Source organism: Alexandromys fortis, unplaced genomic scaffold (genome assembly GCF_014885135.2).
Source record: "Alexandromys fortis isolate MF-2015 unplaced genomic scaffold, M_Fortis_MF-2015_v1.1 scaffold_7, whole genome shotgun sequence".
NCBI lineage: Eukaryota > Metazoa > Chordata > Mammalia > Rodentia > Cricetidae > Alexandromys > Alexandromys fortis.
In genome coordinates this window covers 8,896,391-8,909,016 of record NW_026067920.1, presented here as the reverse complement: position 1 = coordinate 8,909,016, position 12,626 = coordinate 8,896,391, and the positions used below count along the sequence as shown (strand labels likewise).

Genomic DNA, 12,626 nt, shown 5'->3' with positions numbered 1-12,626 from the left:
CTTAGCATTTTAACTGTTTCTAAGTATATAATACTTTAGCATTAAATATTCATGTTGTGTTGCAACCATCACTGCCTCCTAACTTCACCTTCCCAGAGAATCTGAACCCGTCAAACGCTCCACTTCCCTCAGTGCAGTTTTGATTTTTTGGTCTGTGGTCCTGATTAGTGTTAAACACTGATTCCCCACTTACCTTCCTATGTTGCTGTTCTACTTTTTTTAAAAAATATTTATTTATTTATTATGTATACAATATTCCATCTGTGTGTATGCCCACAGGCCAGAGGAGGGCACCAGACCCCATTACAGATGGTTGTGAGCCACCATGTGGTTGCTGGGAATTGAACTCAGGACCTTTGGAAGAGCAGGCAGTGCTCTTAACCACTGAGCCATCTCTCCAGCCCCCTGCTGTTCTACTTTTTTGCTTATAGTCTTGACCACTGTAATTCAACTAAATACAATCCTTTTGTGACTGTCTTAGTTCATTTATCACAATGTGTCCAGGGTTCATCTGTCCTGTAGTGTGTCACAACACTCTGTTTGTCACATTTGTTTATTTTTGCAGTGCTAGAAGTTGAACCTCATTGAGGCTAGATAAGGGCGCTGAAGTCCACCATACCCCCACTTAAAGATTTGTTTTCTTATCAGTTATGTGTATATGTGTATGGTTTATGTGTAAATGCAGGTGTTTAAGGAGGCCAGAGGCATTAGATTCTTGGAGTTACAGGTGGTTGTGAGTCACCTGACATAGGTGTTAGGAATCGAACTCAAGTCCTCTGGAAGAGCAATACATGCTCTTAACCACCGAGCCATCTCTCCAGCCTCTGTCCAACTGTAGAGCTCTCCTTTTAAGTGGAATAATAGCCTGTTGTATGTAGAGACCTCATCTTGCTTTGGGTAGTTATTTCTAAATTGTATGAGCCATTCTAGAGAGGACAACGCACAATTTAGTAGTACCTATTGCTTGTATTCCATGGGCTCTTATTATAGAAGCGTTATGTTAGTCCTAGCAGAGATGGTTGTAGAGGGACATCACTTTCCTTCCTAGGGGTAGTCTCGGGGAGACTAGTCACCTGACGGAATTACAGATGGTGTTCCAGAGGCATTTGGTCTGGGAGTTGTGTGTCACACAAATAGAGGGCCCTTGTAATGGCAGATTGTGTTTTCCTACCCATTCTAATCCTTTGCTCACTGTCCCGCGCAGTACCGTGAAGAACGCTTCCGCCTGACAAGTGAGAGCACCAATCAGAGGGTCCTGTGGTGGTCCATCGCCCAGACTGTCATCCTCATCCTCACTGGAATCTGGCAGATGCGGCACCTCAAGAGCTTCTTTGAGGCCAAGAAGCTGGTGTAGGGCTCTTGCCGTATAACCCTTTCCCTTTACCTCAGTTAGTTGATCATTTCCCCACCTAGCCCCACCCACCTGGATTTTGAGGAGGAGGAAAAGTGAAAAACCAATGTGTCTCACATTGGTGTCTTGGCAATAAGCCGCTGAGATCAGCTACCTTTTGACCCTGGTTCTCCAAGAAGCAGACATTGGTCCACGCTTTCAAAATCCGCCTTAGGGTTTGGGAGAAGTTGGAATTAACCCAAGATCAAATCATTTCTTTTGCCCCTGGTGATTCTCCTGTTTTTGAAGAGATGACCAAATGCTCTTCTGTTTTCTGGTTGTCTATTTCTGCAGTAGACAACCGGCATGTTCCATGGAGGAGGCCCTGCCTCGGTGTTCCTGGGTCAGTCCTGAGTTCTTTCAATGGCTTTGTGAATGTAAATAAGGGGCAGTTCTTGGCCCTGAAGGATTGAGATGTTTTCTATATTTTAGAACTATTTTTGGATAAATTATATGTATTTTCCTTCCTGGTTGAATCATCACTGCCTGTAATAGCCAAAAGCACCATTCCAGACCTTATGCATTCTACTTAATTCCCACACTTTTAGTAACTGCCATGACGTGCTCAGAATTTTAGCAGTCTGGGGCCAGAAAGCAGATACTGTAGTTACTCTCAAGTCCATGTTACAAGGCCAAGAAGAGTTCTCTTGAACACTTGTGAGTCCGATCCGTCAGTCCCAAAGTTGAAGAGAGGGACAGAGTAACTTGGAGCAGTGCATTCTCCCCTCAGTTTTCATTAAGCAGTGGCAATGGTTTGTAGGTTCTTTTTGTTTTGTTTTTGAGACAGTCTCTGTTGCTGTGGCTAGCCTGGAGCTCCCTATGTAGACTAGCCTCAGATCCACCTGTGTCTACCTACCAACTGCTGTGACTAAAGAGGCATGTGCCACCACACCTGACAAATATTTCCTTCAAGGGAACCAGATTTTGGTTCTGTATGCAGATTTTTTTTTCCAATGAAATAAACATAGTAGCTATGTTTGATAGACAATAATAGGTTGTGGACAGCGGTAAGCTCCCCCCCCCCCCAAAAAAAAGATGGGGAGGTTACTGGTGTAGATGTCTTGCCTTTGTAATGTGGGGTAGACTTCAATGGGCACTCTTGCTAAGACTTGGCCTGGGAGTGGATGAGTGGATTGCTTAACCATTCTGTAAGGTCACCCTAATAAATAAGATGTTAGCAAGGAACTAGCAAAACAGAGCCCCTGAATCATAAACAGCTCTTAAGACATATCCCTCACCCTCTTCTGTATAAGCCTCATGCCAGTAGTTGCCCATTCTTGATATTTTATTTCACAGTTTTATTATATATTTATTTGGAATATTTATTAAATTTTCTTTTTCTGACTTATAGAGCTAAATTCTCCCCTTATTTCTGTGTACTCTACTATATACGAACCTGTTTTACACTTAGAGTATATGCAATTTTTTTAGTTTGCAAAGAGGAAGGACAAAAAAAAAGTCCTACATAACCCTCCTATTTCTAATTCTGGATGGCCATATAACCACCAGAATAATTCCTCTGATACTTGAAAAAGTTTACAGTCTTCAGTTTAGGATCAGGATGGGAAGCCAGGCGGTGGTGCATACCTTTAATCCCAGCACTCAGGAGGCAGAGGCAGGCAGATCTCTGAATTGGAGGCCAGCCTGATCTACAGAGTGAGGTCTAGGAAAGTCAGGCTACACAGAGAAACCCTGTCTTGGGAGGGGAGTGTGGATTAGAATAAATTAGGTGTTGAGAGAGTTGTTTAGTTTTTTCAGACAGTATCTATACATAGCCACCAGGGTGGCCTTGAACTCACAGAAATCCACCTGCCTCTGCCACCAGAGTGCTGGGATTAAAGGCCTGTGCCACCATGACCAGTAAGAGAAGGTCTTGGTCTGTTTTTGAGATAGCCTTGAGGTAGCACTTGTGTTAGTCTTTAAGATCCTGTTGGACCTGCCTTTCAGGTGTTGGGATCATAAGTGTGTGCCAATATGTCCAGAACTAAGATGCCTTTGAATGACTTAGATGTTTAGACCCATAGTGCAAGGTCTTAAGAAGAGATACGTTTCTGCTGTGTTGTTTTCTCAAGAAGTCTAGACCTGATAGAGAAAGAGGCTAGAAAAGGCCAGGCTTTGGTGGGCTTATCCAACAATAAACACTCAATAAACAGCAGGGTTTCTCTTGCTAATTCCTTTCAGCTCCCCTTTGGAGACTTAGCAGATGCAGGCTTGGGTATGAGGAGTACAGTAGACAGGAACTTGATTGCCCCAGTGCCTTTGAAAGTTATGAATGCCACTGGGCATGACAGATTACTAACCAGATGACTTTGAAGTAAGGAGCTAGTCTAGATCAGTGGTTCTCAACCTTTTTCAAGATATTTCCAGGGCTGGAGAGATGGCTCAGAGGTTAAGAGCATTTCCTGTTCTTCCAAAGGTTCTGAGTTCAGTACCCAGTGACTACATGGTGGCTCACAACCACCTATAATGGGGTCTGGTGCCCTCTTCTGGCATGCAGGCATATACACAGAATATTGTAAACATAATAAATAATTTTTTTTGTTTGTTTTTCGAGACAGGGTTTCTCTGTGGTTTTGGAGCCTGTCCTGGAACTAGCTCTTGTAGACCAGGCTGGTCTCGAACTCACAGAGATCCGCCTGCCTCTGCCTCCCAAGTGCTGGGATTAAAGGCGTGCGCCACCACCGCCCGGCTAAATAAATATTTTTTTAAAAGATATTTCCATTATAATTTTTTTTTTTGCTTGTTTGAAGACAGGGTTTCTCTGTAGCTTTGGAGCCTGTCCTGGAACTAGCTCTTGTAGACCAGGCTGGCCTCGAACTCACAGAGATCTGCCTGCCATCGTCTCCCAAGTGCTGGGATTAAAGTCGTGCGCCCCCACTGCCCAGCCTTTCCATTATAATTTGTAACAGTAGAAGAATTACAGTTATAACATAGCAATGAAAATAATTTCATGGTTGGGGGTCACCACAACATGAGGAACTGTATTAAAGAGTCCAGCCTTAGGAAGGTTGAAAACCACTGATGTAGGTTATCAGAATGAGCCCACTGTAATGACAGGTACCAGAGACTCGCCGTTTGCAGTTAGGCTTCTAGTTAATCTGTCTGTCACCAGGAGTGCTTCCCCTATCTTAATAGATGCTCACTATAATAAGACCCTCCCTGTCGGTAAATGCCCAACAATCCCTAACAGTAATTACCAAATGGCTTAAAACATCAAACGGTTAGGTTTGGGAGACCAGACTAGGTGACCTGAGGGCAAGCTGAAGGAAAGGCTTTGGGGAGGGGAGGTGCTCAGAAGAAATGAGCCCAAGGTCGGCTGACGTCACCTAACTAGACTTGGAGACACAGTTTATTGTAAAACTTTAGGAAATGTTTAAGAGGTTCCAATGAAGTCGGACGTGGTGGTGCAGCTTTAACACCAGCCGTCTGGTCTACTTGCCAAGTTCCAGGCCAGCCACAGCTCAATAGTGGACCTTGTTTCAAGAAGAACAGAATAAAAAGGTCCCAAGGACATCACCGGTGGACGGGGTTCTGGAAGAGGGAATGGGCCTAGTTGGTATGTAGTAACACCGTCTGACTGCAGCTTTTGGTTTTCTGGAAAAGTCGGGTCCCAGGAAGGGGTCAGGTTAATCTGGCACTTCTGTGAAAGATAGCAAGGCGTGTGGCAGGATCCATGAGACTATTCGTAGTAGCTGGGGTTTTTTTTTTTTTGTTGTTGTTGTTTGTTTTTGGATTTTTTTTTTTTTTGAGACAGGTTTTTCTGTGTAGCCCTGGTTATCCTGGAACTCTCTGTAGACCAGACTGCCCTTGAACTCATGGAGATCGCCTGCCTCTGCTTCCCAAATGCTGGGATTAAAGGCCTTCGCACTACCCCCGGTTTAACAGTTATCTTAATAGGTTAACACTCTGTATCATGATTTCAAACTGGTTACCCACACAGTCGTAACTCCTCCACGCGCACGCACACGCCCAGGTGGGCGGCCTTGCTGCTGCTTCTCAGCCAAAGCGCGGTCGGATCCTAACCACAATTTGGCAGGCAAAGTGTGCCCACACTACTCCGTGGGTCAGCGAAGGTTGGCGCTTGGGTGGGTGGAGGCCGGGCTGTAGCGACCCGGAAGGCACGCCTCTGCGCCTGCGCACTGCACAGCAGCATTTGCGTGCTGCAACGCCTAACGCCCCCACGGAAAACTTCCAGGAAGTGACGTCTCCTCCGGAACTGATTCGTTGTTGGTTTGTCCTGCCCTTACGCGTGCGCACTGTCAGTACGGAGGCACGCCATGGAGGACCAAGAAGCGCTAGGTTTTGAACACATGGGGCTGGATCCCCGGCTCCTGCAGGTATGGGGATGGTTGTGAAGCTGGGACCTGGGGTGTCGCCGCACTCCGCGCCGCCTAAACCCTGTCCTCTTCCTTCTTAGGCTGTCGCTGACTTGGGCTGGTCGCGACCTACGCTGATCCAGGAAAAGGCCATACCTCTGGCTCTGGAGGGGAAGGACCTCCTGGCCCGCGCCCGCACAGGCTCCGGGAAGACGGCAGCTTATGCTATTCCGATGCTGCAGTTGCTTCTCCACAAGAAGGCGGTGGGTAGCGAGAGGGGACAGTGGGCACGAGGAAGCCCTCAAAAGGCCAGGGAAGGAGGTGACCATCTATGCAAAGGTTTCTCTTGTTTGGCGGGTCCATTTGTTGTATAAGCTCTGAGCTGGAGTTCAGGTTCCCTGGCTTTCAACCCAGGTCTTGCTACCACTACCACCAGGCTTGTACTCTCGAGTAAACCATTGTTTATCTAAAGAAGGCACATCAGTTCCATACCGAGTCTGTGTTAATTCATTTCAGACATGCAGCAAGGTATTTTTAAATTTCAGTGCTCGGGAAAGCTCTCCCATTCAGTGTTCCGAGGTGGGCAGAATTAAGAGTTTATCAGCACATAGCTAGATGATTGTATTGCTCAGTCCCCACGGTTTGGGGGAGGCGGAGAAAAGCATTAGGTGGACCCGATATTTTTAACAGTCTTTAACTCATGCTTTTACAGACAGGTCCTGTAATGGAACAAGCTGTGAGAGGCCTTGTCCTCGTCCCTACGAAGGAGCTGGCGCGGCAGGCCCAGGCAATGATTCAGCAGCTGGCTGCCTACTGTGCTCGGGATGTGCGAGTGGCTAATGTCTCAGCTGCTGAAGACTCCGCTTCTCAGAGGTGGGTGGAAGCTGCAGGGTGCTAATGCGTGTGACTCTGGTTTGGTGAGCAGCCGGAGGAGGCAGGTCTGCCAGGATGAGGTTCTGGCTGCTAAATTCTTGCTGTCCATAACTTGCCACCTGCAGAGCTGTGTTGATGGAGAAGCCAGATGTGGTGGTGGGGACCCCATCCCGAATATTAAACCACTTACAGCAAGACAGCTTGAAGCTCCGTGACTCCCTGGAGCTGCTGGTGATAGACGAAGCTGACCTTCTCTTTTCCTTTGGCTTTGAGGACGAACTCAAGAGTCTTCTCTGGTAAGGAGGTAATGGAAGTGGCTCCTAGTGGGAACCTCTGTGAGTCTAACCTTGGGACTGAAGTGGGATGGGTGGAATGGAGCCTCAGCAGGTCCTGTTTTTCTTCCTCAGTCACTTGCCTCGGATTTACCAGGCCTTTCTCATGTCGGCCACTTTCAATGATGACGTACACGCTCTGAAGGAGCTGGTACTACATAACCCGGTAAGTTAGCTTGCTGAGGGAGCTGGTACTATATAGTCCAGTAAGTTAGCTTGCTGAGGGAGCTGGTACTATATAGCCCAGTAAGTTAGCTTGCTGAGGGAGCTGGTACTATATAACCCGGTAAGTTAGGTTGCTGAGGGAGCATTTGGAGCCGGAGCCAGGGACACTCGAGGCTCCCTCTCAGAGGAAACTTTTGGTGTTTGGGGTGGGGCTGTTGTTGGATGTGTCATGCCTAGTTCTTAGTCCCTGAAGGAAGTCACGTAAAACCATCATATATTTCTAGGTGTCCCCAGTCCAAACTATGCTTTGCCTAGAAGGCTTACCGTGTCCTCAAGGGGAGCTACAATTCTAAGATCAGAGTTCTCTCTCTCTCTCTCTCGTTTTTTGAGACAGGGTTTCTCTGTAGCTTTGGTGCCTGTCCCGGAACTAGCTCTCGTAGACCAGGCTGGCCTTGAACTCACAGAGATCTGCCCTGCCTCTGCCTCCGGAGTGCTGGGATTAAAGCTATGGGCCACCACCGCCCCAGCCAGAGTTCTCTTGTGTATATTTCAGTCTCGAGAACCATTATGCACACCTACTGTGCTGCGTATCGTCTCTTAATCAATGTTTCTCTTTGTTATATCCTCGGGTGCTGTGCGTATAGTGTGCACTTCTATATATCACAACAGTTAGGGTGCTTTGAGTTCTTGGGTACAACCCTGGGGGTAGGGTGTGGGGGAGGATGGGGTGATGGCTCACTGTCTGCTCTGTGCTGATGTGGGTGCTTTGGTTGCTGAGGCAGTGGCCATAGCTCCTCTTTACTTTCTTTTCTGATCACAGGTGTGTCCTCTTCCTAGGTTACCCTCAAGTTACAGGAGTCCCAGCTGCCAGGGCCAGAGCAGCTGCAGCAGTTTCAGGTGGTCTGTGAGACGGAAGAAGACAAATTCTTGCTGCTGTATGCCCTGCTCAAGCTCTCGCTGATTCGGGGCAAAGCCTTGCTCTTTGTCAACACTCTGGAGAGGGGTTACCGGCTGCGGCTCTTCCTGGAACAGTTCAGCATTCCGTCCTGCGTGCTCAATGGAGAGCTCCCGCTGCGCTCCAGGTTTGCTGGGGTCTGCGTCCTGGTGAAGATAAACTGAGGGAAACATGGAAGAGAGAGTGCAGTTTGTTCTTTCTTTTTTTTAAGAGATAGGGCTCTATGCTAGAATTGTAGACCAGTTTGGCCTTGAATTTAGAGGATTTCTCCTGCCTCAGTTTTCCAAGTGTTGGAATTAAAACTGTGGGCCAGCTCAAACAGCTTGGTCTTCTTTCCTCTCTCCTCTCCTTCCTCTTCGAAGTGCTAGGGATTCAACCCAGAACCTTGTTGATGCCAGACAAGCACTCAGCCACTGAGCTGTATACCTGGCCCTTTGTTCTTCCTTCCTTCTTTTCTTTCTCTCTCTCTCCCTCTCGCCTTCCCTCCCCTCTGCCTCCTAAAGACATGTATACCACGGCTTTTGTTCCTGTTTTTTAAGCACTTGCTGGGATTCAGACTCTCAACAGGCCTGACAAGTATTTCTCACAACTCTGAAATACTTACTGATGCTCCATTTAAAGGGAAATTTTTATTTACTTGTTTATTTTTATGTGCATTGGGTATTTTGCTTGCATAGATTTTTTTGTGTCCTACATGCATGCCTCGTACCTATGGAGGCCAGAAGAGGAAGATGGATCTCTTGAAATTGGAGATATAGACAGCTTATTAGCCACCATATTAGTACTGGGAATAAAACATAGGTCCCCTGGAAGAGCAGCTAGTGCATTTAACCACTGAACCATCTTTCCAGCCCGTTGTGAAGATGACAAAAGAGAGTAGAAAGGGCAGAGTCAGAAAGGGTAGTGGTTAGGGTGATGCTAGTATTGGGGGAGCCTCTTGTGATGCAGCCTGGCCTTTCCTCTTGGCTTGCAGGTGCCACATCATCTCACAGTTCAACCAAGGCTTCTATGATTGTGTCATAGCAACAGATGCTGAAATCCTGGGACCACCAGTCAAAGGCAAGCGGCGAGGCCGAGGGGCCAAAGGAGACAAGTAAGTCCACAGTTCTTTTTCAGCATCCCCCAAGAGGACTGCTTTTCTGCATTTATAAGACTGAAGGCAAAGTGCACAGAGCAGGCGGCCAGATGTTCTTGATGATTATACCAGGCAGTCCCGCGGACCCTTGCTCAAAGAGTTCAGGGTCACAGGGGTGGTTTGTGGGTCAGTGTTCTGCTATTACCCAGAACTGAGGTCAGGGCAAGCCCTGGAATAATTCTAATGTCCAATTGTTTGGTCTTTCAGCTTTGTTTACAAGATAGTTTAGAGATTGAATTTGAGCATCCCTTTGCCAAGGTTAGGATCTGGCTGACATTGGGTTATTTCCTCAGCGCCTCTGATCCAGAGTCAGGTGTGGCCCGGGGCATAGACTTCCACCACGTATCTGCGGTACTCAACTTTGATCTCCCTCCCACTGCAGAAGCCTATGTTCATCGAGCTGGCAGGTAGGACGATAGCAGTGTAAGCCAGGCCATGCTGAAGGAATTGGAGTGATCTGGACAGGCCAACTCCTGGACAGGCTAGTGATGCGTGTTTGATCCCCTCCCACTGTAGGACAGCTCGAGCCAACAACCCAGGCATAGTTCTGACCTTTGTGCTGCCCACAGAACGGTCTTGCTTGGGAAAGATTGAGGTACTTCTCAGTGGAGGTAAGAGCCCTTGCTCCTTGACCGTGGGCCTCTAAGAGCCAGACTTCTCCCATCACCCCTTGAAACCTACCACAGTGCCTAATATGGTAGTCATCAGAGAACATGGGGAGAGCACTGGATGATTAACAATTTGAGGCTAGTCTGGGATATATAGCAAGACCCTGTTGTAGTTGTTGTTGCTGCTGCTATTTTTGTTATTGGTTTTGTTTTGTTTTGTTTTTCGAGACAGGGTTTTTCTGTAGTTTTGGAGCCTGTCCTGGAACTAGCTCTTGTAGACCAGGCTGGCCTCAAAGTCACAGAGATTAACCTGCTTCCGCCTCCCGAGTGCTGGGGTTAAACGTGCGCCATCACTGCCCGGTGTGTTGTTGCTATTTTTAAATCAAAGAATGCATCATCAGTGGTTAAGAGTACTGGCTCTTTTAGAGGACCTAGGTTCCGTTTTCTGGCACCCACTTGGTAGTTCATAGCTGTCTGTAATTCCAGCACCCTCTTTTGGCATCTGCAGGCACCAGACATGTATATGGCACATGTATGTGCATGCAGGGAAAACACACACATAGAAAATAAACCATTTTTTAAGGGTCCCAGATGAGAGAAGAGGGCACTTTGCAACAATGCCAAGTATGGTATCATATACTATAATCCCAGCACTTGGGAGCTTGAGGCAGGTGTGGTGGCAGGAAGATTCAGAGTTCTAGGTCAGCCTAGGCTACATAGCTAATTGAAGGCTTCAAGTATAGTGATGCTGAGTTGTCTCGGGGTATGGCCTCATTCGGAGAAGAGGAGCAGCAGGCTGCCAGGGAAGGCCTGACATGGCCCTGCCCTCACTGCTGCCTTCTCCCCAGAGGGCGAGGCTCCCATCCTGCTTCCCTACCAGTTCCAGATGGAGGAGATTGAAAGCTTTCGCTATCGCTGCAGGGTGAGCTCAACACTGGGGTGGGCAGGGGGCTGGTTGAGGAATGGGCTGTGACCCCATCGCTGAACTGCCTGACTCCTGGTCTGCCTACAGGATGCCATGCGCTCAGTGACCAAACAGGCCATTCGAGAGGCGAGACTGAAGGAGATCAAGGAGGAACTTCTACACTCAGAGAAGCTCAAGGTGAGGGCAAGCTTGGGAGCTGTCCTTTTTGAAGGCTGGCTAAGTTCTGGGTAGTGAGAAACGGAGAGCTGGACAGCGTGCTGGACTTTGGCGGGGAGACAGGAAATCAGCTGAAGACAGCTGGTCTGCTGGGAGGATGGTGGACACACTTCATGGTGGGCACTTGGTATTAGACACAAGTGAGCGTACATAGGGCGTGTGTGCATGTGAGTGTGCACACACTATTAGGGAGCGAAAGATGGAAGCCCCGTAGGGTCCACACCATGAACCTTAGAATGTACGGGCCATTCCTGGATGTTAAACCCACATTGGAAAAAGTGAAGAGGCTTTAGGTGTGTTGAAGAATCTCATCTGTGAGATGACACTAAACTAGTGAGTCAGAGTGCTGTTGTTTGTATCGTAGAGAAGAATGTCCTTGTACCCATGCTTGGAACTCAGAAGAACTAGCATCTAGCTGTCCTGAGTTGCCAGTCTCTGGTTTGTGTGAAGGAACTACATTCCAGAGCTGACAGATTTCTACAAGGTGGTGTGGTATCTGGCATTGCTGCAGCATGCAGTGCCTTACTTGGCCAGGAGAGGTCAGGTATGGGTGCCTGTTGTGGTTTATGCTAGGCTGTGACTGTCAAGGAAGGCGAAGAACAAAGTGATAGGCGCAAACTTCATGGTGTTGCTTCTTACGCCTCTTAAACTGTGGGCTCTCTCTGCCTGTCAGACATACTTTGAAGACAATCCCAGGGACCTCCAGCTGCTACGCCATGATCTACCCTTGCATCCTGCGGTGGTAAAGCCTCATCTGGGCAATGTCCCTGACTACTTGGGTGAGTGTTGCTGAGGGTCAGGAGGCTGGAGGAAATGGCCTAGCTTTTCTGGCCATTTCCACCGGCCCCTGTGCTTGGTGTTGGGAAAGCTTCATGCGTGTAAAAGGACCTAGAGACCCAGGCAGGCAGCCTGTGTGAACACGAACAGCTGTGCCACCATGTACTAGCTCATGTAGATTTGTTCAACCCAGCCGATGGTAGCTGTCTTGTCTCTTGTGGAGATGAGAAAACTGGTTGGGCAGAGTTGGTGGCTCATTCCCAGGGTTTGGCTGATGGGAAGAATGAGCTAGTGAGTGGCGTCCTGTGTTCTGAAGAGGCCAAGCAGGTCTGAGAGTGGGTCCTGGGCTAGAGAATGCTCAATTGGCAGGCAGCAAGGGAAACACACCACACAGGGAAGGAGAGTGCAGCCATTCACCCTTCTCGTCTTGGCAAGGCTCTGGGTGATAGCTTTATTGCTTGGGTGTCTAACGAGGGGTATTTTTGGTGATGAGTATTCATGCCTTCTGTAATTACAATGACCATAAAGGAGAAGAGTGAGGTAGCTGGACAGTGAGTTAGGCCCTCCACCATTCCTGATCTTGCCTACCTGGAATGGAGGTAGTTTGCTGACACGCTGCCGTAGAAGTGACAGGAAGGTATAGGAGGGACACCTGGGGCAGAAAAGATGTAAGCGATGTGAAAGGGCCCAGGAGAGATGGGAGCATGCTAATACTAGGGGAAGAGCTGAAGACAGGTTCCTCAGGACGGTGACTGAAGACCTCTGCCTCGATCCACATACTGGGTGGGTCCTTTTGGCCTTTCTTTTCTTTTTCTTTTCCCTTCCCTTCCCTTCCCTTCCCTTCCCTTCCCTTCCCTTCCCTTCCCTTCCCTTCCCTTCCCTTCCCTTCCCTTCCCTCCCCTCCCCTCCCCTCCCCTCCCCCCCTCCCCTCCCC

General features: G+C 48.2%; 2 protein-coding genes across 2 annotated transcripts in view; both read left to right on the top strand.

Moving 5' to 3' along the window:
* The window catches only part of Tmed4 (transmembrane p24 trafficking protein 4), a 7,925-nt gene extending 6,068 nt beyond the window's left edge, over positions 1-1,857 (top strand). Inside the window, exon 5 of the mRNA XM_050140886.1 lies at positions 1,205-1,857. Coding sequence (XP_049996843.1) covers positions 1,205-1,354 — 150 coding nt within the window. The 3' untranslated portion in view covers positions 1,355-1,857. The remainder of the gene's footprint in view (positions 1-1,204) is intronic.
* Positions 1,858-5,575: 3,718 nt separating this feature from the next.
* Positions 5,576-12,626, top strand: part of Ddx56 (DEAD-box helicase 56) — an 8,465-nt gene continuing 1,414 nt past the window's right edge. Inside the window, exons 1-12 of the mRNA XM_050140882.1 lie at positions 5,576-5,727; positions 5,808-5,969; positions 6,419-6,579; positions 6,705-6,875; positions 6,987-7,077; positions 7,914-8,158; positions 9,005-9,124; positions 9,460-9,573; positions 9,683-9,777; positions 10,623-10,696; positions 10,787-10,876; positions 11,589-11,694. Of these exons, the coding sequence (XP_049996839.1) occupies positions 5,668-5,727; positions 5,808-5,969; positions 6,419-6,579; positions 6,705-6,875; positions 6,987-7,077; positions 7,914-8,158; positions 9,005-9,124; positions 9,460-9,573; positions 9,683-9,777; positions 10,623-10,696; positions 10,787-10,876; positions 11,589-11,694 (1,489 nt within the window). The 5' untranslated portion in view covers positions 5,576-5,667. The remainder of the gene's footprint in view (positions 5,728-5,807; positions 5,970-6,418; positions 6,580-6,704; positions 6,876-6,986; positions 7,078-7,913; positions 8,159-9,004; positions 9,125-9,459; positions 9,574-9,682; positions 9,778-10,622; positions 10,697-10,786; positions 10,877-11,588; positions 11,695-12,626) is intronic.